Source organism: Chelonia mydas, chromosome 21 (genome assembly GCF_015237465.2).
Source record: "Chelonia mydas isolate rCheMyd1 chromosome 21, rCheMyd1.pri.v2, whole genome shotgun sequence".
NCBI lineage: Eukaryota > Metazoa > Chordata > Testudines > Cheloniidae > Chelonia > Chelonia mydas.
Window position 1 is genome coordinate 6,313,667 of NC_051261.2, and position 24,945 is coordinate 6,338,611.

At 43.5% G+C, this 24,945-nt stretch overlaps 2 protein-coding genes across 5 annotated transcripts in view; one reads left to right on the forward strand and one right to left on the reverse strand.

Moving 5' to 3' along the window:
* SRGAP2 (SLIT-ROBO Rho GTPase activating protein 2) overlaps positions 1 to 5,501 on the reverse strand; it is a 203,326-nt gene extending 197,825 nt beyond the window's left edge. For 2 of the 3 annotated variants that reach the window (XM_037884822.2, XM_043533699.1), the window contains exons 1-2: positions 5,316 to 5,441; positions 2,447 to 2,989 (exon numbers count right to left, since the gene is read on the reverse strand). In XM_037884822.2, coding sequence (XP_037740750.1) covers positions 2,447 to 2,513 — 67 coding nt within the window. In that variant the 5' untranslated portion in view covers positions 2,514 to 2,989; positions 5,316 to 5,441. Of the gene's footprint in view, positions 1 to 2,446; positions 2,990 to 5,315 lie in introns of all 3 variants that reach the window. The other variant, XM_037884821.2, reaches the window with a different exon arrangement.
* A 30-nt stretch (positions 5,502 to 5,531) lies between these two features.
* On the forward strand, positions 5,532 to 17,554 carry FAM72A (family with sequence similarity 72 member A). Of its 2 annotated transcripts, none has more exons than XM_037885127.2 (5): positions 5,532 to 5,717; positions 6,215 to 6,432; positions 12,449 to 12,526; positions 13,912 to 14,036; positions 15,073 to 17,554. In XM_037885127.2, the coding sequence occupies exons 2-5, from the start codon at positions 6,281 to 6,283 to the stop codon at positions 15,165 to 15,167; spliced, it is 450 nt and encodes a 149-aa protein (XP_037741055.1). In that variant the 5' UTR covers positions 5,532 to 5,717; positions 6,215 to 6,280; the 3' UTR covers positions 15,168 to 17,554. The 2 variants fall into 2 exon arrangements, with proteins under 2 accessions (XP_037741055.1, XP_037741056.1); XM_037885128.1 differs by having other exon boundaries at positions 5,547 to 5,773.
* Positions 17,555 to 24,945: the final 7,391 nt, after the last annotated feature.

The following is a 24,945-nucleotide window of genomic DNA, read 5'->3' on the forward strand; positions in this document are numbered from 1 at the left end:
AAAATCACCAATGGGTACAGTTGCATCCCAAAAGGGACATGACCATGGCTGCCGTACCGAGGGAACAAACATGTAAATGTCAAAATTAATTCTGAACAATGAATTGCCACTAACTAATGACATTTTGTTCCAAGACATTCGAAATCTGATGATCTCGTTCACTCAGTACCTCACAACCATAGGGCTGTAATTATGACCTTATTCATCACCAACTGACACCCTTATTATTGGTTAACAACAAAAGACAACTCCAAATAAATAATAATTTTTCAAACCAAATTTAGGGATAATTAGCAACTTTTAGGTTAGAGAACATGCACACAAGGTCATTGTTTGTGGATTAAGGATTTTAAGTGATGTCTCAAAACACAGCTGCCTTACATCATCCCAGTGTGGAATGCAGCTAAAAATGTGTTAAGCTTTCAAATGCCAACAAAGATAGAGGAATTTTGTTATATCTGAGCAAGACATATAATACCTTGCAATTTATATAGCATCCAAGTGTGACAAACATGATTCATTTCAACTACCACTGGTGCAGCAACCTCAGGGTTGAAATACCTTTAGCAACACTAATTAACAGGAGAGTAAAATAAGAAGATCAACATCCAAATGTAACTACAGGGCCAATTTAGAGGCAGCATGTAATGAACCAGATTTGGAAATTGACCAAAGACACCACAATTAACATGATACTGTTTGCTACACTAGGACAATGGTATTTTTAATCACAAAATGGTCAGAATCTTGGATTTTAGCCTCAAACAGTTCAGTGCCCCCTATCACTGTGCTGGAGCACTGGGTCTAGAGAGACAATGCCATTTCCTGAACCAGCAACAGTACCTCCTCCTACTCCTTGGCATTTTCTTACAGAGCTTCCATTCCAATACTGACCACAGCTGATTCTATTTCAGGTGCAAGAGCTGATGAGATCACAGCCAAAGAGTATATGATGGCAGGCTTGTAAATAAACCTTCAGAATAATAATAATAAATAATAATAATAATAGCAGCTTATTACTCTAAACCCTTCTCAGACCAATCATTCAACAGAACTGAGCTACAATATTCAAGAGCTCTAGGTTAAAGAAGTGCCTTGTGCATTGTTTCAGGAAGCTGGAGGAGGGAACCCTCCCCCGACCCATTTTGAAACAAGAGGCAGTATGGGGGGGGCCCCCACATCTTCCTGCATATTTTAATTTACTGAGTTTTAAGCACCACCTACATCTCACTTCCAGCCATCGGAGTAGAGGACTAAGTCTATCTTTTTGAAGCAGCACCTCCAGCTGGCTATTGACATTCCACTAGACTAACTAGTTTGTCAAGTTAACATTATGTTTCACTAAATAAGAGGTAGAGTGGAAATGTATATATATTTATAAAAATATACGTACACCTTGCAGTTCTTTTGCCTCCCACCCAGGGATCTCAAAGCATTAAAGCACTAATGAATTAAGTTTCACACACCCCTTCGAGGAGCAGCTCACACTTCACTGTTTTACACATACTCTTTTACCAAGAGACTTGCACCAGGTAACACAAGTCTGTAACTATATCCAGATCTCCAACTTCCAGTGCTCTGCTTCAACCTCAAGCCCATCTCCCCCCGACCCCCCCCCTCCACACACACACAATGTACCAAACAAGTTTTAGACAACAAGCTAAATGCAGTTTATTTCCCCACCAGCAACAATTTGCCAAGTCACAAGCACACAAGTATATTTTCCACAAAAATTATCTTTAACACTTTTATGCTTGTAAAGTTTTCAACACTAGCATTTCACCACCCTCTTTATCACCAAGGGCATGTAATGTCCTGACCAAGCCTTAAGCTCATTTGCACCAACATGCTCTCCTTTGGAATATAATATATAAATAAAAGTTATTGTCATTGCAAATGCCAATTACATTCAGAACAGCGGTCCAAATATGCACAGCAAACGTAGGGTGTTAAAGCCAGGGCTGTATGAAGAAACACAGTGTGTGAAATTATTGAGTGGAAGCCTGAATATTATAGCTTTTTGGCACAGACAGCTATGAAGAGTTGATGTGAACAAGGGTTCACAATACTGGCAAGTGATATACTTTTTTCTGCTTCTATTGAGGTTTTTTAAAGATTCCCTAAGGGAAAAAGAAATTGAAAAGCTATTCACTGCCTATCACATTTCAAACCTAACCATATTTTAAAGCATCCAGAAAAAGAAACCCATCTCTGTAAACTCAAGGATTTTCATAGACAGAAAAAAATTCCTCTCATTAGGTTGCATTAAAGTAACATGGACATACCCAGGAGCCCACCCTTATGAGGAAAAAAAAAATTACTGCAAATCCCTTACAAGATCGCACTGCAAATTCTTCTCCCTGTCCCCACCCAAATATTTAGTGCAAACGCCTGCATTACTGAGTCAAAACTGTAACAATACAGACGGATGTAAAATTATTCCTACCTTTGACCTGAGTGTCATATTCAGCTATGATCTCCTTATCCTTTTTGAATTTAGCTGGCGACGTCATGTTTTTCCTTTCCAAAAAGATTAATCTCAGAACAGATCCACCAGAATGCAACAAATAAATGCAATTTTGTTTCTCCCAAAGAAATGCCTTGGTTTCTTGTCCTTCCCCCCTCAACAACAAAAATATCAGTCCATGGGAAGAGGGTGTGAGACGGAGTGCGGCAGCAGAAACATGCAGATGTTAGGAAATCAGCGGGTGGAAAAGGCAGTTTTGTTTCCCTGCACCAAAACCTTTAGCAGCAACAGCAGCAAGCTTCAGCCGAGAGATCATGTAGCCCCCAAAGGCTTTTCCCGATTATTAACATTAATAGCACAGTCAGGGAGTGGAAGTCCTTCCGCACAACATGTTGTGTGTGGGTTTGGTTTGCCCTTTTTTTTTTTTTTTTTTTTAAAAAATAGGCTCAAAGATGATGCAAATAAAATCCCAAACGGGAGCAGAAATGAAGGATCAGATGTTTTCTTCTTTGGTTTTGTTGCCTGTAAGTAGAAAAATATTTTTAAAAAAATTAAACTGAGTTACAAGATGCAAGGAGAAAATTTGTGATTTCTGCTGTAGTACTGCAAATTCCTCTTTAAACTGCAGCATATTACTACATATATGCATCACCCAGGTAAGCAAGATAAAATGCATGCATCATAGCAAGTACCCCCACCCCCAAAAAAATCTCATTGGGAGAGCTCAGTCCCCAGAGAAAAAGGGGTGGGAGTGAAAGAAAACTAGCCTGCACAAAAATCACTTCTCTAAATGAGCAATACAGGGAGAAAGAGAGGTACTGGAGAAGCAGCAACATGATACACTGAAAAATTAGACCCAAATCCCTAAATTACACGAACTGCAGGAGCTCAAAAATGAATCCACAAACCATTTTGTAAACAAGATTAATCCCCTCTGGCATAGCTAAAACAGCAGCCTGTGATTCAACAGACGTGGCAGCTTTTTTTATTATACATTATTGTTATGATTACGACTGTTTGGTTCTCCCCCCCTCCAATCCAGAAATATAGGTATCTCCTCTAGACATCAAAGCAGATTTGGAGCCAGGGGAAATGCAGCCCAGCATGTGCAAGGCAGATGCAAATCTCCCAGCAGGGGGAAGTCAGGGCACAATTGGAGGGAGGGGAGGTTAGAAGTTATTCTGGGTAACAAATGTAAAAAATCAGGGAAATGTGCATTTTTAAAAAAGCCAACCAAGAATTGGATCCACATCCAACATCAAGAGGAACAACGTGGCTAGCAGAGACGGGAAACGGTTACAGACTAGGGTTAGAGCATTTAAATGGAAACAAACAAACAGAAAGTGTGTGGCTGGCTGCCCCCTTAGTTACGGAGGGAGTGGAAGATATTCCAAGCTGCTCTATGCCATTACTATCCACCCAGCTGGAAAGAGACTGCGCAAATCCACATATTTAAAGCACTCCCAAAAATACACGGAGAAGCCACCGGAGCTCCCCCCAATGCTGACTGCAAAACCCTCCAGCACCTCGGGATCCTGGCTGCTGCAAATTCCATCGTATAAAGGAGAGGGCCACTTGGCCCCCAAACCCCATTTGCTTTTCATTTCTGGAATGACGGGCCCAGCCCTGTATTCCCTTTCCTGCTGCTGATCGTAGCAGGGAGAAGAGATGGGGGTAGTGGGAAGAGTATTATGGGTTTGAAAGAGAATATTAAAGTCTGAGGAAAAGGGGAGATGAGCTCTGGGAATGAAGTGGAGGGAGAAGATCAGCTCCTAGAATGGGGAAAAATCCAATCCTGGAGTGTGGGGTGAGGAAGGTTTGGGAGCTATACGGGGGCGGGGGGGATGTAGGGATGGGGGAATAATTTCTCCTTGAGTATTATGGACTGAAGGGGGAATTTTATGGGCTGGAAACTCTATCCTAAGAGACGGGCTGTGCTGGGAGGGGGGTTACACAATTAGGGAGGACTATGCCGGGGGTTACAATTGGAGGGAAATGGGGCTATGCCGCAGGGGAGTTACAATGGTGGGGGGGCAAAGGGGCTATATCGCGGGGTGGGGGGGTGGGATGCAACTGGGGAGCGGCTGTGCCGGGGGTTACAGTTGGAGTGAAAGGGAAGCTATGCCGGGGGGGGGGGAGGGTTTACAATTAGCGGAGAAGGGGGCTACGCCGCGGGGGGGGGTTACAATTAGCGAAGCAGGGGGGCGATGCCGCGGGGGGGGGTTACAGTTGGAGGGGAGAAGGGGGGCTACGCCGCGGGGGGGTTACAATTAGCGAAGGGGGGCTACGCCGCGGGGGTTACAGTTGGAGGAGAAAAGGGGAGCTATGCCGCGGGGCGGGGTTGCAATTAGCGAAGAAGGGGGGCTACGCCGGGGGAGGGGGCGTTGCAATTAGCGGAGAGAAGGGGGGCTGCGCCGGGGGGGGTTGCAGTTAGCGAAGCAGGGGGGCGATACCGCGGGGGGGGGGGTTACAGTTGGAGGGGAGAAGGGGAGCTACGCCGGGGGCGGGGGCGTTGCAGTTAGCGGAGAGAATGGGGGCTACGCCGGGGGCGGGGGGGTTGCAGTTAGCGGAGAAGGGGGGCTACGCCAGGGGCGGGGGGGTTGCAGTTAGCGGAGAAGGGGGGCTATGGTGTTCTGCCTGCGAGAGGGGGCGGCGGGGGTGCTCTGGACGAGCCAGGAGAACGACCGGCTGGGGGGAGCAATGGGCTTGCGGCGGCAGCCGCTGCCGGCCACCGCGGGCTGGGGGCTATGCGGGTCTCTCGGGGGGGGGAGTATTATGGGCCGGGGCGCGCCCATGGTAGGGCGGAGGTCTGCGCGACACACGCCTCGGCCCCGGGCGGAGCTCGTACCTGCAGCGCGGCGCAGCCAGGTCCCCTCCTCCATGAGCCGAGGCGCTCCAGCTACGGCTCCCGCGGTCAGTTTCCTCCGCAGCGCGAGCTCGCCCACCCCGCCCCGTCGTCTGCCTCCCCCAATCAGCAGCGGGGAAGATTCAGAGTGACACTCCTCCTAACCAATAGCAGCGTTCTACTGTTTTCTCTGCCCCGCCTCTGGCTCACGGCTCCTCCAGTTAGGAGCGGAAGGGGACGGGCCCTAGCGGCTCTGAGAGGCGGATCCCCCCAATCGGGCTCGAGGGGAGCGTTGGCTCTCTTCCAATGGGAAGCGAGGACAGGGATTCAAACGGAGTGTGACAGTTCTGAAGCCAGGGGCTCGCTGGGGCCAGCCCGTTGGGGTCTAACGGCAGCAGGGCTGACGTAGGTGGCTCAGCCGGCCCGGGGCAAAGAGAAGCGGGTCGGCCCCGGAAGGGGCAGTAAGCAGGGGCTGTGGGGGTGGGGCAGCAGGGTGAGAGGGGGAGCCCAGGGCCCCCGCTGGTGGGGGGAAAGGAGAAGGGGGGAGAAAGACAAGGCCCCCAGTAGAGAGGGGGTGGGGAAGGAAGGGGAGAGCATAAGGCCCCCACTGGTAGGCAGGAGGGGGAGTACAGGGCCTGCGGGGGGGGTACAGGGCCTGCAAGGAGGTGGGGGGTGTTGGAGCCTGGAGGGGGCAGCAGGGTGGGAAAGGGGAGTCCGTCTCCAGGGCAAGGGAGGGGTGCAGGTATAGGGCTGTGCCCTGAGGGAGGGGGCAGTGGGTGTGGGGAGAGCAGCTGAGGGGGCACAATCCCTGGGGCAAGGAGCCTGAGAGGGGGAGCTGAAGAAGGGGCGGGGGGAGGGCGCTAGGAGCAGCTAAGGGGGTCTGATGGTCAGTCTGCCCTCAGAGAAGCAAGGAGCATCCTCACCGCTCTCTGGGAAGAGGGGACGGACCCTTCTGGGCCAGAGCCATCATGTCCACGAGTGGCTGCACCTTCAAGGACAGGTGTGTGTCCCTGCTGTGCTGCAGATTCTGCCAGCAGGTGCTGAGCTCGCGGGGGATGAAGGCTGTGCTGCTGGCCAACACAGAGATTGACCTGTACTCCACCGACATCCCACCCACCAGGTAAGTCCTCTTCCTTTGCCACCTGCAGGCATCTCAACAGTGGACTAATGTCACAGTAGCCCCCAAAGACCTTAATCGGTAGGAATCCCCCATTGTGTTAGATACCAGGCAAATCAATAAGAAGGCCCAGTTCCTACTCCCCAGATCTCAGTCTACTCCTTCTAATTGTGTAGGGCAGGTAGGCAAGCAAGTATTAGTATTTCCATTTTACTGCAACAGGAACTGAGGAACAGTCCAAACACAGAATGGTACAGTACTTTAAAAAATACATATATACAAGCTGTAAATAATAAACAAGACTCATTTTTCCTCAGCTTCAAAATGTGCAGTTTTCTTGGTGTTTGGCTCTAAATATGTTCCTGTGACAATCACTGTAGGGTTGTATTTAACAGCCTTCTGGAAAGTAACTAGCCTTTAAACAGAAGTGAAAGTGACTTGAAAGTGTCAGTTTCACTCCTGTTTCAAGTCAGTATCTAGTTTACTTTTGTTTGTAGTAGGGTAACAGCTCCAGGCAGGTGCAGTATAAACTCTGGGGGCCTTGCCCCAGACTAGTGGGATGTTTCCAACACATAAATGATCTATTCCAAGCTTGGTGAACCGCAAATAAGTAAGTAGTGTAAATGATAGAAAAATCTGGATTACTTTCTACAATTGTTGTTCAAGAGTTAGTAACAAAGTAAGAATATACAGTAAAATTATTTTAAACCTAACCCATGTCCCTTAAGTGATTTGCCACAAGATGTCAGAAAGTGTTAGTATTAGATAGGGAAATGCATCTCAGCCCTGATCCTATTCTGCTACTCTACCCTTAAGGCCACACACTCTCCCCCCAGTAACTGTGATCAGTGGTTCTGAACCAGGGGGTATGTCAACTCATCTAGATATTTGCCTGGTTTTACAGCAGGCAACATAAAAAGCACTAGCAAGGTCAGTACAAACTAAAATTTCCTGTGAACAATGACTTGTTTATATTGCTCTATATACTATACACTGAAATGTAAGTACAATATTTATATTCCAATTGATTTTATAATTCTATGGTAAAAATGAAAAAGTAAGCAATTTTTCAGTAATAGTGTGCTGTGTCACTTTTTTGTATTTTTATGTCTGATTCTGTGAGCAACTAGTTTTTAAGTGAGGTGAAACTTGGTGGTACGCAAGACAAATCAGACTCCTAAAAGGGGTACAGTAGTCGGGAAAGGTTGAGAGCCACTGATTTAGATGATGGATAATAAGATTGTTCATTGGCGTATCTTGAATGTACATCCAGCCTGACAAAAATAAATGTGGGTTTTTCAGAGTAAAAACGTCACCACGATCAAATACAACTACTTTCTCTGTTTCAATCAAATTTGTTTATTTTATGGATACAAACATGTTTTTGCTCTTAATGGTGCAGGAACCAATATCAATCAAGGAAAGCAAGCTGTATTCTGTTTGGCCTCATAGATCAACAGAATTGTTGAGTGCATTAACTGGTGAAGATGAAAGAAGCAAAAAGAACCCAATTTGGCTTTCATGGTTAAGCAAGGACAAGAATTGAAGAAGAAGAAGAAGAAAAAAAATCTTTCTTGTTAATTGATCAAATGTAAGCTGGAGTCAGAGGATGAGTAACTATAGAAAAGCAATATTTACATATTAAATAGTAAATTAAATATTAAGAATGTAAATTACAAAGTGTTAATCTGTAAGCATGAGTTAAAAGGAGATAAACTAAGATGGGCTAATATTTAATTAAAAAAAACAACAAAGGTTCATTTTTTTTAAACACATTCTAATCACTAAGCCATTGTTCTGTGGTCTCATTTGAGATTTACAATAGACACCTCGTTCCTGGCACAGATGTTCTAAACTGGTGTAAAATGTCTTTCATACAATGCTAGTTGTCAAATGTGAGTTAAAGCGATCTGTGTGGTTACAAATGTAATCCACAGTTTTAGTGTACAATAAAAACATATTATCTACAAAAATGAGTTTATGAAAGTTAGTAAACCACATTTCAGTATGAAGTTAAAATAGCAATCTGTGTTTTAGTGACTCAGGAAATGATTTCTTGGTATGTGATTTCCTGATACTGTAATAACTGATTTTATGGCAAATGATGGTTCGTCGGGGCTGAGTGGTTAGAGTTGGAGCTAATGTATTGAGGATCTAAATTATAAGAATAAATCAAAATAGGAAACATGCAGATTCTTAAGTAAACTTATATCTCTGCATACAGGGCAGAAGTTCAACTCTCAGGACTGTTTTTTTCCACCCATTAACAGAATGAATGGAAGCACTCATGTTGGACATGGAGCACTCAACCCAGTACATACCAAGTTATGTAAACAAATTGCCCCTTTTCTCACAAAGTCTGTACCTACATTACCATTGATGCAGTTCTAACAGTGGAAATACTAGTGTAAACCAGCTGTTGGCATTCTACCTACCATCTCATCTAACGTAGCTTAAAGCAGGGTTTGCACAACACTACAGTTGAAATGCCAGTGGCTGCCTACACTAGTGCTCCAACTGGTGGGAAAACTAGGAAGGATCGCCAAGTCAAAGAGAGTTGTAAAATAGGAAAGATCAGTTTGCTTTGAAAATATTATTTTTGTTCCCATTTACAAAAATAGAACCAATTAAAAATGACAGGAGTTGACAAAGCTTATCTACCTAAGATCTACCATAGAAACCCTATTACAGAAGAGTATTTGACAATATTAGTTTGCTCTTAACAGCTTTTCTACAGAGGAGCTCAAAAGACATTAAAAACAGACAGCCTTACAGAAGATGGGTTGAGGCAACACCTGATTTAGGTAATACTATCCTACTTTCCAGAAGAAGAAACTGACACACAGATGTTAAGTCTGACAATGGCCTTGTCTGCACTGGGAAATTGACCCAAGGCTAAAGCTGGCTATGTCCATAGTAAGGAACTATAGAAGAAGTTATCCACCGGAGCTACCACAATTGTAGCTGGGAGTCCTGATGTAGACAAAGTGCTACCAGCCTCTACCATCACCAGGTTTGAAGGTATGTCTACACAGCAAAAGCTAGCATGGGCTAGTCTGTCCAAGCTAACTTGAATCCAGCTAGCATGGGTAACAACAGAAGTGCAGCCAGCATAGCACAGGCTTCACAGTGTGCTACCGAGCCAAGTATGCACTACAAAAGACACACTGAAAGTGTATCTCAAGAAAACTGATGTGGACATCACAAACTGGGAGAAGCAAGCCACCAACCGACCCCCGTAGCACCACATCCTCCATCAAGCAATAGGTCGCTTTGAGGAGAAGTGCCTTGCTCTCAAACCTGAAAAGAGAAAGAAGGAAGGAAAAAAGAAAGAACTTTCTCCCAGCAGGCAGTTGGCCTGCCAGGAAATGTCTGTACCTATTGCGGCGGATCTGTGATTCCAGGATTGGACTCCTGAGTCATCTCAGGACCCATATGTAAATCCGTAGTAGAGATCATCCTTGAATCAAGGGGTCGCCGATGATGATGTTCATGATGCATCCCAGACTTGCACTACCCACACAGAAGCCTGACTGTGGTGTCTTCGCTATTATTGTTTCCTGGGTTAGCTGGATTCAAGATACCCGTGCACAGCGTTTTCTTTGTTAGACAGCTTAAGTGAGAGTGGTAAAAATGCTGGACCCTTGTTGCAACCCAACCACTACTGGAAGCCCTACTGTAAAGAACACTGGTTCCCTACAGACAAAGATGTAGGGTGTCTGCAACGAGCATAGTGAAATGGTACTGAAAATGGTTTAACTGCAAGTGCACAGACAGGACTAAATGAAATCACCTACCATTTCTGAAACTGTGTTCAACATAGTTTGAACCTGTTCACCCTTGCAGTTAAACTACGTCTTGCTCCAGGTCAGCAGCACGTATTGCTTATGACGCCCATTGTAAATAGGCAAGTTTCTTAATGTAGATATAGATAGTGAGTTGCTAACTGAACCCAATGGTAACGGAGTTCAATCCCTGTATAAAAAGACTAATTATCACCTCTAAGTACTAGTGAGAGGCCCAGTTCCCTTGTGGTCTAGTTGAAATGGTTAGCTCTGGACTGACTGACTGCTTGGAACTGGGACACCAACAAAGCAGCTCTTGAGCCTTGCTGATGTTTACCTCTGTGGGCCAGTTCATTGAGTTGCATAAAACCAAACCACTCGCATCGTCTGAAACAATTCAGAAGAAGTTAGCCATCATCCTCAGGTAAAGTAGGAAAAATTAAATATATAGAGCAAAGCCATTAAAGGGACTTTGTCAGCTAGCTTGTAACTTTATTTTCTGCCAGTGTGTAATATTTTTAGAAGCTTAAAGAGGTAAATAAGCCTACTCTAAAATTAAGTTTCAATTACTGTCATGGATTTTTAAAACAGAATCTGATGGGCACTTCCCACCAGATCACACTAATTTCAGGGGGTCAGATTTTTGGTCTAAAGCACTCAATTATGCTTCATTTTTAATTACTCTCCTAAGAGGAATCTACCTGACCGCAGATTCTGCTGCGATTATAGTGTGCACATATAGGGGAGTTGTAGATCCCATCAACCACTTATGAACCTCAGCTGCTAAAAGTTTCACGGGTGATCCTTTAAGTCTCTGTATAGTAGTAAATGCCCATACTATAGGCCTGAGGAGAAACCCTCATTGGCCATTAAAAGGTTGTAGAATTAAAAAGGATATTGCTACATGTATAACCTGGTGAAGTGGAGTCTGCCTCAGGACAGTGCCTGGATTGGTCTCACAGTGGACCAACTTCAAGTATGGAGAAAAAGCACTTAGTGGAATAAGATCTTCAAAAAAAATTAGCACTCTTTTGTTTTATAGCACCGATGACTAACTCAGTGCAACAGAGTATAGCTAACAGAGTATAGAATTGCTTGGGATAGTGTCATCTTGAGATTCTTGTGAGCAATGCCTTTTGGTCATTGACTTGACTTGATAAAAATGACCATCACATTGGGTGCTTTTATTCCTTTCTATGTAACAACCAGTTCCAGGAAGTAATCCAGTTTTGGTTTATTGGTGTGATAACTGGAGATATGCAATTAAGTGACTACGCAGTAGTGTAATGTTCAGCATTGTTCGTATTATTCCTCACGTGGTTTGTGAAGAGTTTAACTTTGATGCTCTTCAAGGTTGTGTTGAAAGTATCTTTATTCTACACCCTCTGCCTCTTTTGCTATTTAATGGTGCCCTCAAATACCTGCTTTACACTAATGGTCCGCTATTCTTCCTCTTACTCCGTGAAGTGAAGAGAGTCAGCTATGTGAATATTTGAAGTACATTCACTTAGCATTGGGATTCAGCTGAAATCTGTGTTGAGCAGATGACCCTAGACCATTGAGTATTATGGTACGCTACTGGACAACTAGAGGTGAGCTGTTGAGGAAGCATTGTAAGAGGCAGGGAGCACTATCACTCAGCTCACAAATTTGAAATCTGCCTGCTTTCCTGGCCTTAGTGTAAGAATAGGGATTGTATAATCAAAAGCTGAGACCTTTTTTAATTGCTGCTGGGACTGACCTGTGGTTCCTTCAATAGCATTTTGTGCTCTTACGCTGGAATTTAGGTATGCAGTCCTAAGCTCGACAACCAGCATCCTTGGCCAGCAGAAGTATTATGTAGCGGATATCGCTCTCAGTCCTTGAGCTGTATGAACCACTGGCACCTCAGCTCAAGAGGGGAATGGTGGTCCCAGTAGAATCTTCTTTAGAACCCAAGCAACCAAATATACCAAAGCAGTGCTCCTGGTGGAGGGTAGCAGGTTCCTGAAAGATAGCATGTTTGCACTGTGATGCTGGCTGAGGGTGTGCTGGTGAAATATATAGGAATCTTTTCTATCTTAATACTAGTTTGCTTGGTGATAGAGGAAGATTGAAGTTCTTACTTTTCTATTTCCATTCACAAACACCTAACATTGGTTTGTTGAAATTCTAGCTTACCGCAAGACCAAGTGGCTGGGTGAAGTTATGTTAAATGTCTAAACTATTCCTGTGACAAATTTTTTCCCCTCCAGTACGGTTGACTTCATTGGAAGCTGCTATTTCACTGACATCTGCAAATGCAAACTGAAGAACGTTGCATGTTTAAAATGGTAAGTAATATCATTTCAATGTGACTCGTAATCATACACGCACCTGCTCCACAATGCATGTGCTGCAGCAACAACATTGCAACCTCTCATTACTGGCCACTAAAGTTGTCACAAATGAAATGAATTTGATATAACATTGCTCAGTGGAAACTTGGCCCCGCTACCTTTGGACATGACTGTTAGTCTGTCATTGTAGAAGTCCCTAGCAGAAATGCACAGAAGAATGTGTATCAAGACTAAGGTGGGGTTCTATAGGAAACTTGCATAGCACTGACTGACTCCAGAGAGACTGCTTCAGTATTGATTTGAGATAGCTGTGTGAATAAAGTCACAAAGAAATGCAGTTACTCATATCTTCCACTTTACTAAAACAGATACAGTGGAGAACTCCTATTTTATGAACTAATTGGGGATTCAGGAGTTCATAAAATTGAACATCTCAGTTACAGTAGGTTTGTATAAGAGACTCATAAAATTGAGGTTCTGCTGTAACAGAACATGCTGTTGGCAGACCTACTCTTCACTAGCGGATGGAAAAAATTAACATGAAAGTTCCTGGAGCTTGTTGTTTGTTTTTATTAATGCCCGATACTTAAAATACTGTTCCTTTTTTTTAAAAAAAAAAAAAAAGCTAAACTGCTCAAAAGGATCACTTGTCTACTTTATGCCTAAAATTTCAGTTTGCTCAGATCTGAGCTTGGATGGGAAAGTTCTTGGACTAAAAATAACAAGGTGGGTTTTTTTTGAGACTTGGCTAGCAAGGAATTCTAGTTTGTCTAGATGCTGAAATAGAAAGCACACACTTTCTTCTGGGTGTGCTACTGGGAGTGAAAGGAATCTACTACAGGTAAATTAATTAGGCTATAATCTGTTCCTACTCAAACCCTTAATTTCCATTTATTTCAGTGGAGCAGAATCAGGCTCATATATATGCCAACCTAATTACTTAGCTTTTATCAGGTCCTATTGTACCATCAGTTTTAAGGAGAACTCTCCATTGATTTCACAGGGGAGTTCTAATTTTAAAATGAACAATCAGATTCCATGATAGATACAACAAATTTCACTGACTTAAGATAAAAGTACACTCAGGTAACAGACAGAATTTGGTTCTCTGCAATAAGCCAAGACTCCCTGTATAAGAAACATAAATCTTGTGCAACTCCACACACACCCTCTTTCTCTAAGTAAATATATTCAGACACTTTTTGTACCATTGTTTAAAAACTCGCCATTAATTTTCCCCAGATAAGAACATTATATACCAATTTGCCTGCTAAAGTGGTTAGATCCTATTTAACATTAAGCTGAGTTTGTTCTTCATTGCAAACTGGCTTTCATCCACGAACTTACATGATCATTATTTTGTTTGTTTGCTGTTCTAGCGGCAATGTTGTAGGTTACCATGTGATTGCTCCGTGCAAACCTTGCCTGCTGTCCTGTAACAATGGACATTTCTGGATGTTTCACAGCCAAGCAGTCTTTGGTATGAACAGACTAGACTCATCTGGTAAGGAACTCTTGATTCTGAACAGGGAAGTTCTATTTAACTCACAGGAGAGTTAACTGGCAACTCCCCCCCACCCCAATAGCAAGGTGCCTCAAAGCATATGCAGTTTACTTAAGGTATATAGCAAGTCTATACTGAGTTGCCTTTCCAGCAGAGAGGCTTGTGAGGAAGGAATGCTGTATGAGGAAACTGTTCGTGTCACCTGGAGCTTAAAGTATCTAACATGCTATATGAGGCTACCTCAACTTTGTGTGGCTTTATTAAAAAAAAAAAAGTCACTGGGCTGTAAGATTAATTGGTCAGAAAATTTACTCTAACCTCTTGCTGATGGGAATCAGGATTTTCTGAGGCAATATTGTTATGCAAACTGCACAAATACAAGTGGTGTAAATGCAGAGCCACAGGATACTATTTATAGTAGTGTGTGTAGCTTCACTGTGCTATTAAGCAACCTCCACTGACTGGTCATTCTGAGCTGAGCTGTGTTGTCACTGTGACCCTGTATAACTTTCTCTGTTGATCCCCATTACCTTAGGCTGAGGTTACAACCAATACTAGCTCTTACTATTCAGTTTGCTTGAGCTCCTTTTAAACAACTACTTGGCACACAAACTAGAAGTATCTAGCAATATCAGTCCTTCTGGGTCCTTCCCAAAGTATGTGGCCTTTTACTAGATCATCTATGTTTCTGTTTCTCATACACAAGATTAGTTAATTTAAACACTTTTACAGTGTCATCTGTGCCTCAAACCAACACAATTAATGTAACCCAGCCATAAGGGGATTTACCAATAGCTACATGATTATTTCATATTACTCTTCATACAGGACTTGCTACTATCGTGCAGTTCAAAAGGATATTTCTAGAGATCCTTTTTGAATAAAAATAGAAAATAACCTACAGCTGGGCAATGTTGTCTTAGTTCATCTAATAGGTTTTGCAAGAGCCATTCATTTTGTGGCAATGAATTCAGTTCTTAGTCTAACTCAAACGGGGTCAGAATACAAATTAAGTTATTTACAATCCTTCTTCCAGGTGTGAATTTACTGCTTTGGGGCAACTTACCAGATTTGGAGGAAAGCACTGATGAAGACATGTCTGGCATCTCTGAGGAGGAGTATATCAGATAAATATTATCAGCAGTGTGCATCACAGTGTATTCCCTCATTACCTTGTATTGCAGCTTTCTTCCTACTGTCTTAATGTACAAACTCAAGCAATACAGTAAACAGGAAGGCTGGCAAACCGTTTTCCAAAAAGGGTAGAAGCTGTCTTAGTCCAATGTAACATACCTTATAAGAATCCCTCGCAGCTTTAAAATGCGCCTATCTGAAAAATGAATGGCATACAGATGGCCACTACCTCTGGTTTTAGGGCTATTTTGTTCTTATAGTCCTAAGTCTTAACAGCTGCAGGTAAGCAAAACACAGGCTTTGACACTTCAAGTGCCAGCTGCTGCCTGTTTTTTCCTTCCTAAATAACAGCTCTGTTGTGGATCAAAAGTCTTGGCATCACTGAAAGGAATTTAATTTTTACCTCGAGTGTAGTGCTATTGAGGAATAGTTACTCTGGGTGAGCTGTGACATTATGAAGAGAATTCTATGGGCTTCAGTTATGCCTCCTTCTGGACTCTGCCTTTTCTCTCTTCCCATTCCACCCATAGCCAGGAAGGCAGTACGTGCACAGTCTCCTTTGAGGCCACAATCAATGCTGTTGAAAGAGTGGGCCAGCAGGGATTGCTGAAACTGTACAGCTGTCTGTCTTCATCCTGCTTTGGAGTTGTTTGCTTGTGAAACCACTAGGGAGATGAGCGTTGGAATGCTCCTGAACCTGGGTCTCTCGCCTGAGTTTTTTCACAGCATAATAAGTACTCGGTTCTGCTAAACTAAACTGCATAAGAAATTTATAGAGTGACTTGCTGCCAGCAAACAGAATGGCTGACAAATGGTAAATAAGGAAGTATGCTGGGAACTGGCACACTTCCCTGCTTTAAATGGAAATGGATCACATTCAATGAAATATTAGCATAACTATTCTTAATTAATGTTACACAAGTTAGGGAAACTCCTCTTTCTCTGTAGAAGTCTCCCTATTGTGGTGAAAAACTGAAAGAGGGAGAAAAGGCATAGTTTCCAAGCAAAATAATCTGTAATTATGTTTGTATATTTCGTCAGTATTAAATGAGATGAGCAGTAAGTATGATGCTGGAGTAGCGTGTGACAAGTTTAGGGTCAGATTCAATAAAATCTCCGTCTGGCTTCTGTGCTGCTGGAAGGTGGGTAATCCCCACAGAGTCGGTAGTGGAAGGTGGCATGGTGCCTTTTGGAAAGGAGGCAGCCAGACATAGTGTGGAGTGAAATCTGGCTTCAAGAGTACTGTTCTGCTTGCAGCTACAAAGTAACTGCTTCAGCAAGTTTACATTCTCAAATGAAAAGTTTTCTTGTTTCTAAGGATAGGAGGGTCTAAGAGAATAACTTTATAAAGAAAAAACATCTGAACAACAACTTTTAAAAAGGTAAACATTTACTTCAGAACACAAATATTCTATTTAATGGGAAGATTTCTGAAGTGACTTATTTTACATTTATGTAAACAGGGCTCTAGCTAAATAGTACTTTATATGCTAATTACAGACTTTCAGAGCTTTTCAGAAATGCCTAAGTGACTTGCCAGAAATATCATCAATAGTGGAGCATAAGAACAGCCATACTGGGTCAGACAAATGGTCCATCTAGCCAGTATCCTGTCTTCCGCCAGTAGCCGATGCCGGGTGCTTCAAAGGGAATGAACAGAACAGGCAGTCAGAGTGATCCATCCCCTGTCATGCACTCACAGCTTCTTGGAAAGTCAAGGAGACTTGTGCTCCTGCAGCACTTGGTAAAACCCTACCCATAGTCCCTAAGCTGAAGAACCAACAGAGTAAGTCTGCAGTTCTGCAATGAGCTCCATGTGGGTAGACTCCTCTTCATTTATTTGGGCTCTGTGAGCATCAGGACAGTGCTCATTGTGCAAAACCTCTTAGGTTCTGATCCTACAAAGGACTGCCTTGGAAATCTGTGTGTTAAATGAGTTTTTTATCTCACACAGGCATCCTGCTCCCTGTAACAAGCCCCTAACACAAAGGTCATTGGTGTTTTGCAGAAGCCAAAGCATTTCATTCATAAACCATATGTATACTTGGTACATCTGGTTAGCTGAAGATACATGAAAGATGCATTTATAAAATACAAAAGTGAAGTAGTACATGATAAGGTAGGGTGGATTTCCTGAATCGTACTGAAAGCAACTCCAAGATTGATATCAAGATTAACATTTTGTATATTCTCCGTTAGGCTCTCAAAAGATGCGGTGAAGGCAGACTCTTTTGTTTTAGTACTTTACTGTATTTATTCTCAACTGGTGTTACTCCCTCTTCTTCTGTGTTGGCTAAAGTGTGTATTTGCTGTTTTTCTGTATTTGGATGTCTGTTATGACTGTGTGCTGTCTACACATGCATCAAATAAAAGTTGATTTATAACACATTCTCCTGGGGGATATATTAAGTGCACATTATGTAGTTGGGGGATTGTCTAACTTAAGAATACATCTGTAGTGATTAGGTAACAAAAATAACGAAACCACACATTATAGGTTTCAGCGTAGCAGCCGTGTTAGTCTGTATCCGCAAAAAGAAAAGGAGTACTTGTGGCACCTTTAGAGACTAACAAATTTATTTGAGCATAAGCTTTCGTGAGCTACAGCTCACTTCATCGGCTGCATGTCATTATAGCCATGATAACACATTATAGCTAACTCAGCTCATTTGAAATCTTCCCTACTATATAAGGACAGTAATTAATTGTTCCAGTTAAAGTCAAAGTGAGCTACCAGCTGCTTAGCACCTTGTCTCTCTGACCAAGGGAAGTTAGTCCAATAAAAAAATATTTGTCTCTCTAATATCCTGGGACCGACACTGCTACAACACTACTGCATACTTCAACTGTTAGACCCTCCACAGGACTCATACGATTGGCCATACTGGGTCAGACCAAAGGTCCATCCAGCTCAGTATCCTCTCTACTGACAGTGGCCAATGCCAGGTGCCCCGGAGGGAGTGAACCTAACAGGTAATGATCAAGTGATCTCTCTCCTGCCATCCATCTCCACCCTCTGACAAACAGAGGCTAGGGACATCATTCCTTACCCATCCTGGCTAATAGCCATTAATGGACTTAACCTCCATGAATTTATCCAGTTCTCTTTTAAACCCTGTTATAGTCCTAGCCTTCACAACCTCTTCAGGCAAGGAGTTCCACAGGTTGACTCTGCGCTGAGTGATGAAAAACTTCCTTTTATTTGTTTTAAACCTGCTACCCATTAATTTCATTTGGTGGCCTCTAGTTCTTCTATTACGGGAACAAGTAAATAACTTTTCCTTATTCACTTTCTCCACACCACTCATGATTTTAAATACCTCTATCATATTCCCCCTTAGTCTCCTCTTTTCCAAGCTGAAAAGTCCTAGCCTCGTTAATCACTCCTCATATGGGACCCGTTCCAAACCCCTAATCATTTTAGTTGCCCTTTTCTGAACCTTTTCTAATGCCAGTATATCTTTTTTGAGATGAGGGGACCACATCTGTACGAAGTATTCAAGATGTGGGCGCACCATGGATTTATATAAGGGCAAGAAGATATTCTCCGTCTTATTCGCTGTCCCTTTTTTAATGATTCCTAACATCCCGTTTGCTTTTTTGACTGCTGCTGCACACTGGGTGGTCATCTTCAGAGAACTATCCATGATGACTCCAAGATCTTTTTCCTGATTAGTTGTAGCTAAATTAGCCCCCATCATATTGTATGTATAGTTGGGGTTATTTTTTCTAATGTGTATTACTTTACATTTATCCACATTAAATTTCATTTGCCATTTTGTTGCCCAATCACTTCATTTTGTGAGATCTTTTTGAAGTTCTTCACAGTCTGTTTTGGTCTTCACTATCTTGAGCAGTTTCGTATCATCTGCAAACTTTGCCACCTCACTCATTCACAGCAGTGCAGATGGGACACATCACAAAGTACACAGATGTAGGATCAGGGTCACAGATTTGGTTTGGATGAAAAGGTATTTCAAACCTGAATTTAAAAAACCCCCACAATTAAGTAGCTTTCTTCAGGACCTTGTGCAATAGTGCTGCTGTCAGTGGTGATGCATTTTCTTTCCTGTGATGCATAATTCAGCATTGATTTCTAGCTAATGGGGGAGAAAGGGAGGGGAAAAAGAAATCACAGAAAGACAGTGATAAATTGCAAGGTTTTTTAAGGGGAAAGGCAAACAAAGAAAGAACACATTTAAATATTCTTCATTATTCCCAGATACAAATGTAAGATTATGATTAGGCATTAATTGATATCACCATTCATGTCAAAGTGCTTCACAAATGACATTCAGATAGGAAACCTTTTGCCATTGAAATGCAGCCAGCTCTAGGATAGAAGGCAGCTGCCAAGCAAACAGCATGCTGCCAGGTCACCTGGGCAAACCCCATCCTATAATGAACGTTGGCATGTGATCTTCGTCCACATGGACCATGGCCCTTGATTATTGAGGGTCAAAGATCCCATGCTCTGTTTATAGCCTGGAATGCAGCTTATTTACTTTGGAGACAGAGAGGCTGAGTCACCCCTGCTAGGATAGGAACCTGTGGTTCTAGATATCTCAGAGAGGGCTATTATGCCATGCAGCTCCAGCAGCCATTGTGGTTACTAGAGTAGAGGTGCCAAGTTTTGCTTTGTTGGCCCCCTCATACATGCCATGCTTAAGACATTCACTTATAAAAGCAGTGACATAATACCTGTAGTCATGTATTATAAACTGCTTTATTTTTGCACACGTAATTGTTTCTCCATGTTTTATAAAGTCTAAGATATGTGGACCCCTAAAAGCATACCCTCAGGAAGAGCACATGTAACCCACACACTGTCTGGGTGTGGTGTGCTGTCCCATCTAGTGGCATCAAGACCACTTAGAGAAAGAGATTAATGAGTCTGCTTTACAGCCTTAGCTAAAAGGGCTCTGGCTTTTAGCTCATAGAATCATAGAATATCAGGGTTGGAAGGGACCCTGGAAGGTCATCTAGTCCAACCCCCTGCTCGAAGCAGGACCAAGTCCTAGTTAAATCATCCCAGCCAGGGCTTTGTCAAGCCTGACCTTAAAAACCTCTAAGGAAGGAGATTCTACCACCTCCCTAGGTAACGCATTCCAGTGTTTCACCACCCTCCTAGTGAAAAAGTTTTTCCTAATATCCAACCTAAATCTCCCCCACTGCAACTTGAGACCGTTAGTCCTTGTTCTGTCATCTGCTACCACTGAGAACAGTCTAGAGCCATCCTCTTTGGAACCCCCTTTCAGGTAGTTGAAAGCAGCTATCAAATCCCCCCTCATTCTTCTCTTATGCAGACTAAACAATCCCAGCTCCCTCAGCCTCTCCTCATAAGTCATGTGCTCTAGACCCCTAATCATTTTTGTTGCCCTTCGCTGGACTCTCTCCAATGTATCCACATCCTTCTTGTAGTGTGGGGCCCAAAACTGGACACAGTACTCCAGATGAGGCCTCACCAGTGTCGAATAGAGGGGAACGATCACGTCCCTCGATCTGCTCGCTATGCCCCTACTTATACATCCCAAAATGCCATTGGCCTTCTTGGCAACAAGGGCACACTGCTGACTCATATCCAGCTTCTCGTCCACTGTCACCCCTAGGTCCTTTTCCGCAGAACTGCTGCCTAGCCATTCGGTCCCTAGTCTGTAGCGGTGCATTGGATTCTTCCATCCTAAGTGCAGGACCCTGCACTTATCCTTATTGAACCTCATCAGATTTCTTTTGGCCCAATCCTCCAATTTGTCTAGGTCCTTCTGTATCCTATCCCTCCCCTCCAGCGTATCTACCACTCCTCCCAGTTTAGTATCATCCGCAAATTTGCTGAGAGTGCAATCCACACCATCCTCCAGATCATTTATGAAGATATTGAACAAAACCGGCCCCAGGACCGACCCCTGGGGCACTCCACTTGACACCGGCTGCCAACTAGACATGGAGCCATTGATCACTACCCGTTGAGCCCGACAATCTAGCCAGCTTTCTACCCACCTTATAGTGCATTCATCCAGCCCATACTTCCTTAACTTGCTGACAAGAATACTGTGGGAGACCGTGTCAAAAGCTTTGCTAAAGTCAAGAAACAATACATCCACTGCTTTCCCTTCATCCACAGAACCAGTAATCTCATCATAAAAGGCGATTAGATCAGTCAGGCATGACCTTCCCTTGGTGAATCCATGCTGACTGTTCCTGATCACTTTCCTCTCATGTAAGTGCTTCAGGATTGATTCTTTGAGGACCTGCTCCATGATTTTTCCAGGGACTGAGGTGAGGCTGACTGGCCTGTAGTTCCCAGGATCCTCCTTCTTCCCTTTTTTAAAGATTGGCACTACCTTAGCCTTTTTCCAGTCATCCGGGATTTCCCCCGTTCGCCACGAGTTTTCAAAGATAATGTCCAAGGGCTCTGCAATCACAGCCGCCAATTCCTTCAGCACTCTCGGATGCAACTCGTCCGGCCCCATGGACTTGTGCACGTCCAGCTTTTCTAAATAGTCATGCAGTAGAGACTCATGCGTTTAGCTCCAGAAGTCCCAGGTTCGATCCCGCCTGCCGACAACTGGCGTCTGTTGGTGTTACACACACACACACAGAGACGGCAAACGAACAGCCTATCATTTGTTTTGGGATAGCACCTAGATGCCCCAACTGAGACAGGGACCTCTTGTGTTAGAAACACATAGTGAGAGACCATCCTTGGGCCAAAGAGCTTCTGATCAAAATAGGCGAGCCAGATAAAGGGTGCAAGGGAAAACAGAGGCACAGAGAGTGACTTAGCCCAGGGTGCACAGCTGGTCAGAGGTGTAGCCTGAGTCATACCTGAATGAGTCTGAGGAGGAAAATCCTTAGCTCCAAGTCTACAGTAAGCAACCTAGGACTGCTGTGGCTGCTTCTGCAGGGTATAGAGAGGTGACTGTAGACCTCATCCCCAACATGCATGTGTTGGCTAGGGAACATGGCCAGCTCATGGATTCAGACACCAAGAACTTGTCCACCGCCCATTTGTGAAGCATCCTTGTACTTCCGCTGCCTTCTTGATGTTTCTTCAGCCTTAGTATATATCCTGAAAGAGATCCAGTGGATATAGCCAATACCCCAAATGAAGATAGGGAGCCCACTGGAGAGCGATTGTCCTACATATGCATGGAAACATGGCATTCAAGAGATCAAGAGACTTGTTCCCCACAGCATGTAGTATGCCAGGGATATCATAGGGGAGCAGCAATAAGCAGCATAAACTGGCTTGGCCATCTTGCATACAAAACTAATTCCAGATGCTTGAATTTTGGATGATCCAATATAATATGAAAAAAAAATGAAAAAGCAGCAGTATTTTGACAACAGCGACTAGCTAGGGGGCATCACAGCTGCTTTGCTGTCTATGATGTCTCTTGTCAGTCTTCATGCCCAATGCAGGCTGAACAAACTGGCCTGCACTCTATATTGATTTCCTGTTAGAAAGCATGTCTCACATTTTGGACAACAGTAGGGGAGGAGGGAGGAGGTCCAGGTCTGAACTCTCCAAAAAAATCTCTGGTGCTTCAGTTTCCATGTCATCTGCGGTTCTTCGCAATACTGACAGCTTGACATCTCCGGTAACATCACGCGAGGGAAATTAGCTTTGTATGTCTGTTACCAACTTCCATCTGTGTGTCACCGTACGCTGGAATTTGTGCACAAGGTTGTGAAGCAACATTACTACAAAGAGACTGTGATGCAGTCAGAGAAATGCGAAAGATAATTCCCCAAAGAAGTGCTTATTAAAATACCACTGAACGTGGCTCAGATACAGCTGCAACTGCACCACAATTAGTTCCTGCTGTGCTATAGCGGAAGCTTATTATCGTGAGATGGATCCTAGCATATGTCCTCTTCCAGTATTCAACATTTGCCCTGGTTCGGGGGAAATTCATCTGGGCATTCAGGGTGGGATTTTTCCAAATCAACTAAGTGAGTCAGGTGCACAAGACCCATTGAAAGTGAATGGATTTGTGCTCATGTCACTGAGGCATTTGAAAATCCCCCTCACAGTCACTCGAGTCACCGTGAAAATGGGCTTAGTTTTGCCCCTTTTTGCTGTTTGGCCAAATCACAGAGCCAACTCCATACTCCAAGGATTTGCAAGTGTGACAGAGGTCAGGACTGAAGAGTATTGGCAGAGAAGGGGTGGAGGAAGCTTGCACGGCCTCTGCCTTCACTTTACTTAAGCTTCTGCCATCGGCACCTCACTTTTATGAGAAACATATTTGTCCTTACATTACAAAAGTACGGGGCCAAGTTCAGCCCTAAAACGACTGGCATTTAACTAAGGATGAGTCTGTCCCGTCGTGCTCACAGAACATACCCAGATGGCTTTTTAAAGCTGAAGCTGGCATTAGGGGATGCACAACAAGATGGTATGGAATCATTATTCATGCATGACAGAGGAGAACAGTTTAAAGCAACCTGCTCTGAATGTGAGGAGAGTCTGTCTTCATTGTGAGCATTTTATATAGGCTTTGGCCTGAATTAGAACATAGCCTGGGACTGCAAGCCCAGAAATGTTTGGAGACTCGCATGTTATTGGAACTGTGTAATTAAAAATAGAACTAAGAACCCACCTTAATGTGTTGTGCATTCCAAAAAAGTTACAATGGGTTGGTAGGTTGGCAAATACAAAATGTAGGTCCCAGTCTCCTTTCATTGACAGCTTTATACCACCGCAGACAAGCGAGCCCAACTGAGTTACTCCCAATTTATTCCTGTGTGAATGGGAGGAGGATTAGGCTCATATACTCCAGTTTGTTAAAGAAGGAACCAGTTGCCTATGGACGACAAGTGTTATCAATCCAGGAGGACAAAGCTGCACTAGCAGCCTCATATGGAAGCTAGAGAAAGGGAATTGTGCAACCACAGCATTACTTGGTTAGGAAAGCAGATCGGAAGACAAAGGGTGACCTTTAAGAGGTGATGATGGTGCAGGTTATCAACAATTCTGACCTGGCATAAACTCAGACATAAGTCAATACCTAAAATGCTTGGCCTTTTCTACACTGAAAGGGGACATTCGCTCCTCTACAGAGGGCCAGCAAAACACTCAAATAGGTACAAAAGGCTTGTGCTGGAACCTCAGCACAGGGGGTGACTTTCCCCCTGAAAATAGTAGCAGGGCATCATCAAACTGATTTTTTGTTTGTCCACAATTCATGTAATTTAGATACAATGTCTATTTTGCTCAGTTGCTACAGAAATGCAATATTCATAGGCACCAAGAAGATTTTATGAAATGGAAGGTGCCTGCAATCTCTTCCAGCCATTGTATGGAATAAAAACGGGGCCAGCTTCAGAAGCATCTGGTGCTGACCACTGTCAAAGGCAGGATACCAAATTAGATGCACAGCTGCTCTGATCTGGTATAAATCTGCCAGGAGTAATATATGGAATTAAACAGCTCTTTACCTGTCATTCATTGCTGAGGAAAGATGCCTGTCTGAAACAGGTCTGCACTTGCAGTCATGCAATTGCTATTTCCAACAGCTGCCAACAAGAAGCCAAGTTTCATGTGATTTTTTTAAAAAAAGAATGAAAATACATACCACACATTGCTCAGTGCTTTGAGATCTATGGAGGAGTGCTACATAGCTAAGTATTATGAAAACAAAGGTTAAGTCGTGCGAATAGTACAAGCTGAAGTCCCAAAAAGAGCAAGAAATAGAAGGGTCACGTGGTTCAGTGAGAGGGGAGGGTCTCAGACCCAAGGCTTCAGCTCAAGAGGGAGCAACAACCCTGC

What these genes read in the sequence shown, in the direction of transcription:
- FAM72A (XM_037885127.2), top strand. Translation starts at nt 6,281, where the DNA reads ATGTCCACGAGTGGCTGCACCTTCAAGGACAGGTGTGTGTCCCTGCTG. An exon ending in ACCGACATCCCACCCACCAG is followed by an intron (nt 6,433 to 12,448) that starts GTAAGTCCTCTT and finishes TTTCCCCTCCAG; the next exon opens with TACGGTTGACTTCATTGGAA. An exon ending in AACGTTGCATGTTTAAAATG is followed by an intron (nt 12,527 to 13,911) that starts GTAAGTAATATC and finishes TTGCTGTTCTAG; the next exon opens with CGGCAATGTTGTAGGTTACC.